This window comes from Microtus ochrogaster, unplaced genomic scaffold (genome assembly GCF_000317375.1).
Source record: "Microtus ochrogaster isolate Prairie Vole_2 unplaced genomic scaffold, MicOch1.0 UNK24, whole genome shotgun sequence".
In the NCBI taxonomy this organism is placed as follows: Eukaryota; Metazoa; Chordata; class Mammalia; order Rodentia; family Cricetidae; genus Microtus; species Microtus ochrogaster.
In genome coordinates this window covers 67172-73105 of record NW_004949122.1, presented here as the reverse complement: position 1 = coordinate 73105, position 5934 = coordinate 67172, and the positions used below count along the sequence as shown (strand labels likewise).

At 38.2% G+C, this 5934-nt stretch overlaps 1 protein-coding gene across 1 annotated transcript in view; it reads right to left on the bottom strand.

The window, feature by feature from the left end:
- Tpr (translocated promoter region, nuclear basket protein) overlaps nucleotides 1–5934 on the bottom strand; it is a 70184-nt gene that overhangs the window by 18790 nt on the left and 45460 nt on the right. The window contains exons 13-19 of the mRNA XM_026789591.1: nucleotides 4722–4932; nucleotides 3340–3483; nucleotides 2956–3154; nucleotides 2016–2221; nucleotides 1754–1815; nucleotides 296–504; nucleotides 43–83 (exon numbers count right to left, since the gene is read on the bottom strand). Coding sequence (XP_026645392.1) covers nucleotides 43–83; nucleotides 296–504; nucleotides 1754–1815; nucleotides 2016–2221; nucleotides 2956–3154; nucleotides 3340–3483; nucleotides 4722–4932 — 1072 coding nt within the window. The remainder of the gene's footprint in view (nucleotides 1–42; nucleotides 84–295; nucleotides 505–1753; nucleotides 1816–2015; nucleotides 2222–2955; nucleotides 3155–3339; nucleotides 3484–4721; nucleotides 4933–5934) is intronic.

The following is a 5934-nucleotide window of genomic DNA, read 5'->3' as shown; positions in this document are numbered from 1 at the left end:
TCTTGGGCAGCCATGATGGCACATTATTGTAATCCCAGCTACTTGAGATGATGAGGTAAAAGGATCATGAGTTGGAGACCAGACTGTACTCAAAAATAAACAAACAATAGGTCTGATAATCAAGCACAAATATCCTGGAAAGTATATACTTCAAACAAAACTACTTTTATTATGATGTCTGACTCAACATTTATATGCTTCATTTATCCTTAAAGCTACTTTTATGCTCTCAAAAAAAAAAAAAAAAAATCAATGCAAGAAGCCAATCCCCAATCAGATGTGTCATTTCACTCACCTTCCTGTGACTCCACCTGTGTGGTGGGCATTACGGTTGCGGTTGGGGTATTGGTTGGGTTTGTGACAGTTGCAGGTGTAACCATTGGGCGGATACTTGCCCTGGGTGTTGACTTATTCCCAGCCATAGCTGCTGCTGTCACTTTACTTGGAGTAGAAACAACAGGAGTTGGCTTGATATTGGCTGTTGGTGGGTCTGATGTGCTGGCACTTAATGGGGAAAAAAATATACAAGAATGTCACAAAACTCAGGTAGAAGATCCCTTATAAAATACACACACACACACACAATATATATATATATATATACATATATATACACATACACACACACATATTCTGTAAAAGTCAAGGCACAAACTTTTTACAATGAGTGTTCAGTAGGTATTACCTTAACACAGTTCAAATCTTACTATTCTTCTGAACACTGTTTTGAATAAACTTGATAGGTTTAAAATTAGTAGTTTAAAGATTGAATATTGTTTTCTATTTGTCAGCCATAAAATCTGAAAACTTTCAGTAAAAAGGTTTTGAATTTAAGTTTTAAAAGTTATAGAGACTATTTCACAGTAGTATAATGATGTGGGAGTGTCATATATCAATCTGTTGATTTCATTGGTTTAAGCAATAAAGAAACTGCTTGGTCTCATAGGTTAAAACATAGATGGGAGGAGTAAACAGAGCAGAATGCTGGGAGGAAGAGGAAGTGAGGTCAGACTCCACAGCTGTCGTCTCAGAGAGAGACGAGATGCTCCACTCTAGCGGGCAGAGGCGAGAGCTCTGCTCTCTGAGGCACATGCGATGAAGCTCCGACCCAGGATGGACGTAGGCTAGAATCTTCCCGGTAAGCGCACCCAGCTGTGCTACACAGATGATAAGAAATGGGCTAGTCCAGGAGCGAGAGTTAGCCGAGAAAAGGGCTAAAGCTAAAGAGCCAAGCAGTGTTTAAATGAATACAGTTTGTGTGTAATTATTTCGGGTAAAGTTAGCTGGGTGGCGGGACACAGCCCACGGCTCCTATTACTACAGTATAAGCTGGCAATAAATAACAACAACAGAACCAAATGTTGAGTTACTGACTCTAAGTCTCAGCCCAGATCTTGCCTGGGTAAATGTCTATATACCATGTGTGTGCCTGGTGTCCAGAGGCTAGAAGTATTGGAGCCCCTGGAACTAGAGTTCTGGGTGGCTGTGAGATGATACGCAAGTCTGGATCCTCTCAAAGAGCACTGATGAGCCATCCATCTCTCCAGCCCCAGCCTAGACTTTTATGCTTTTCACGAGACATCACAGGCAGTGTTAGTAGGAGCTTATAAGCCAGAAGCAGACTAAGCCGCAAAGTGATTCTGTTCACTGCAGCTCTACACTCAGGAATGAAAGTAATGAAAACAAGAGTTGACAAGAACATGACAACTGCTTCTGCACTTGGAAGACAGACTACAGAAGAAATAAGACTCACATTCCTCTTTCACCGGAAGCTGGAGTAGTTTTCAGTGTGATCTGTCTCTGCTGTTCTGGAGGCTGTAAGAAAAAAAGAATTGACATCTGTGCTTCCTGTACCCTCAAGCTCACCGAACAAAGATACGAGACTCACTATTATCAACTGACTGTATACAGTGCTTTTAGTCCAGATTCCCTCTAACAAAGACTCCTGAATAACCAGTACTTCCAAATAAAATTTTAAGAAGTGGCTTGTTATGCATGCAGAACTAGGTGGTCACCTTATTAGTGGGTTCCTGAGGTTCATCTCTCTGCTCAAGGTGTCTCTCTTGATGCTCTCTGAGCTCTCTTTCTAAGCGACTAATCCGACCTTCATACTGGGACTTAAGAGCAGTCATTCGGACATCCAGTTCATCCTTCTGTTGATCTAAAGCTCCATTCCTTTGTTTAAGCTCTTCATTTTCTTTAGTTAACTGATCTTTTACACCTAAAATAAGCACATAATTATAATTATCAGAAACCTTACGCATTTACACCGTGTATAGTATTAGAATCTGTATTATACTATGTATTAATTTTGATACGACTTACTTCAATGAGCAAACTTCTAAACATATCCATGTTTATTATTAATATAGTCTTATTTCACAATAATTAGGTAATTATCCTAAAACATCAAAAAATGTAGAATATAAATTAACTTTAGCAAGTTTACTTATATATATTATTTATTATTAGAAATTATAAAGTATTCACATCACAGTCTATAATATACATAAAAAAAACAGATAGTGAAGCCACGTGTAGTGGAGCACACCTTTAATCCCAGCATGAGGGAGGCAGAGGCAGGCATATCCCTGTGTGTTTGAGGCCGGCCTGGTCTACAGAGCAAGTTCTAGAACAGCTCTTACACAAAGGCTGTTATACAAAGAAACCTTGTCTCAAGACCTACTGGTAGCTTACAACCAAACTCCAGTACCGGTATATCTAACACCTCCTTTGGCCTCTTTGGGTACCAGACACACAGGCAGTACACACGTGCATGCACACAAGCAAACAACTATACATATAAATTAAAAACTTAGTCTTAAAAAGTTAAAGTTACGTAAATCTAATAAATTTACAAATTTACAATATTGGCTTCTCTTTTACATTTAATCTTACACCTGTCCTGAATGGGTTTAGTGTGCAATTCAAATCGTAGCATATACATGAAATTACCAGCTAAGTGTGCAATTTTTGATTTTGCTGCTACAATTGCCTTCCTTGTCTTTTCATCCTTTTCAGTTATTTGCTGTCGGAGCTGCTCCTCCTGTGTAGTTCTATCCTGAAGGTCCTGACGAAGGCGCGACAGTTCAGATTGAAGCTGCACAGTTTGTTCCTGGAGATTTCTTGCTTCTGTTTCTTTTTCAGATAATGTCTTTTCAAGGGAAAAGAAATATCATGTAACTCAATCATATCAGTACATACGAGGTATGTACCTTATAAAGTACCAGGACACTCCTAAAGGTCCCACATGGGAAGGAGCAGCGGTGTTTAAGCATATTATTAAGGCTTAAGGAGAGAATTAGGAACACTGGCCTTCCACTGCCTCCACAATCATACCTTCTGCAGATTCTCTACTTGACCCTCGAGTGACTTTGTCTTTGTTTCGGATTGGCAGAGGTTATCTTTGAGCTCCTGCATTTCCTGGATGGAGATGTGCTGCTCCTGATGGTCTCCAGAGGACTGCGTGGAAGTCTCCATGGCCTAAGATGATGAGTAGTAAGAAAGCATTGTCACTTAGTGATTCTGCTGCTATAAGTTTAAAGAGACAATCCCAACTGTACAAGATAACTTATAAGAGCACTCAAAGGTGAGTTTCTACAGAGCAATTTTAATGTTCAAAACGAGAAAATTTGTTATGGTCCTCCATAGGTAGATGTTAGAGACGATGCGCTGTAGACAGACTTCAGGTACCCAACATAGCCCCCTGATGATGAGTCAAATGGAAAAGAGCGACACAGACACAAGAGCATGGGCAAATGATGCACCTTCTTTGAAAACTTATCTTCCACATCAAGAAAAGCACACTAAAGTGCTAACAAATAGAAAAAAGAATTAAAACATTTTAAACAACTTGTTTAAAATAATATAAAACCGTATTAGTTGAAAAACTATCACTTTGTTCATTCATAACTTAACAATGAGCTACTGTGATGGTTAATTTTGGACTGTTGACTTGATTATGATACCAAACACCTAAGACTTTGACGTGTCCACCTTTGGGTGAATCTGTAAGGGTTTTTTTTCCAGAAAGAATTAACTGTAGGGGGGAAGACACAGCCTGTTCTATGGTTGCCACTCTGGATTAAATAGAAAAGGAAAAAGGAGGAAAGCCATGTGAGCTGGAACTCACTCCCCCTTCTCTGCAGCACTTTCCAGTCATAGTCATGCCTCCTAGCAGTGGTGGACTGTATTCCCTAAATGTGACACTACAGGGTAACAAGAACGAGAAAAGGTAACTACCACGGTTCTGAAATAAGTTTTGCAAAGAAATAGTACCAGAAATATGAAAAATAAGGCTGGATATGGTAGTGCATGCTTTTAATACCAGCACTTGGGAGGCAGCAGCAGGTGGATCTCTGGGAGTTAGAAGCCAGCCTGGTCTATAGAGTTACAGGAGCTACATGGAAGAGATTCTGTCAACAAACAAACAAAACAACAAAAATCACGCAGCACCTATAATTTTGTTTGTTCTCACTTTATAATGTACTTTATAATGATCGCCATATTATGTAACCGATCTTTTTGCCAGGTGTGGTAGTGAACACCTGGAACCCCGATACTCAAGGAGCAGTGACAGGAGGCTCAGTAGTTCTAGGCTAGTTTGGGATACAAAGTGAGAAGGTAAATAATAAATGTATCACTGTAAGCTTCTATGAGATTAGACTCTAAAACCCAGTAACTGTCAGGGGGAGGGAGGGAATCACATTTACTCAAAATACCTTGTCCTGCTGTGCTTTAAGTTCTTCATACTGAGTCTTGTACCTGCGTCCAATTTTCTTGACTTGAGTGATTGTTTTGACTTTTTCCTGTATATCAATTATTTTGGCATCTAAATCTTTCTGAATGTTTTCCTTTTCATTTCGTACTTTGTTTAAATCTTCCTTCAGACTCTGGATTAAGTTTTGGTTGTTAGTCAACGATGCATTTGATCTTTGAAAAAAAATAGCAGGAGAAGAGAATTCTTAGATGAACTAAATATATAAAATGTTTTGTAAATTTTAAAGGATTTCTACTTAAAAGTTTCTACTATACTGCTTTAATAATAGCTTTCTAATTAAAAACTACCCTCACTTCAAAGATAATTACTTCATGAATTTAGCCCTTTAAGAGACCTTATTTCACAGGTCTAATACCTGTTTTGAAGTTAAGACACTGCACTAAGTAGTCAAGTAACATGATTTCAACGTCATCAAGTGATGCCACTAGGCTTCACTAGATAGAGCTGCGTGACTGAGGACTCTATAGTCAGATGTTATCCAAGCTTCCTGCAAGGTTGGTCTTAAAGCCTATACAATTTTTGTCACATGTTCTTCTCGATACACATTTGGCAATGCTCTAAGTAGTTGCCCTCCTGTATATGATGTCATGGGTTGAACTTTCTAATAAGAGCAGCAGCTAATACTAACTATCTATAAGTATACAATCAAGTTTTCTAAATTTTTGTTTTCTTAAAGAAATAGTATCTCTTATATTAAACATGAATATTGATTGGAATAAAGAAAACATAAAAAATTGAAATAAACTTGAATTTTCACTAGATCCAGTTGTAGTGGTAGACACCTGTAATTCCAGCCCACACTGGGTTATACACGAAAAATGCCTCCATTACATATATTTTAAAACTTGTATTCTTAATACCTTGCAATTTCAGCCTTAAGTCTTCCAACTTCTTCATTTAGCTGCTGAATTCTCTTAGTATGAATTTCCTTTTCAGAAAGAAGCTTTCGATATTCTTCTGTATCTGGATCTTTCTGCTGATTTACCAGATGCTAGAATAACAGACATGCATACTTTGCTTTGTCAGGTTTTACAAACAAAAAGTGCTATAATAAAGTGACAAAATATCTAATTATTTCCATTAACCACATCACATGCAAAGTAATCAAGTACCAAACAGTCAGTTCAAAGCTTTAGTTAGGACAGCAAAATCTA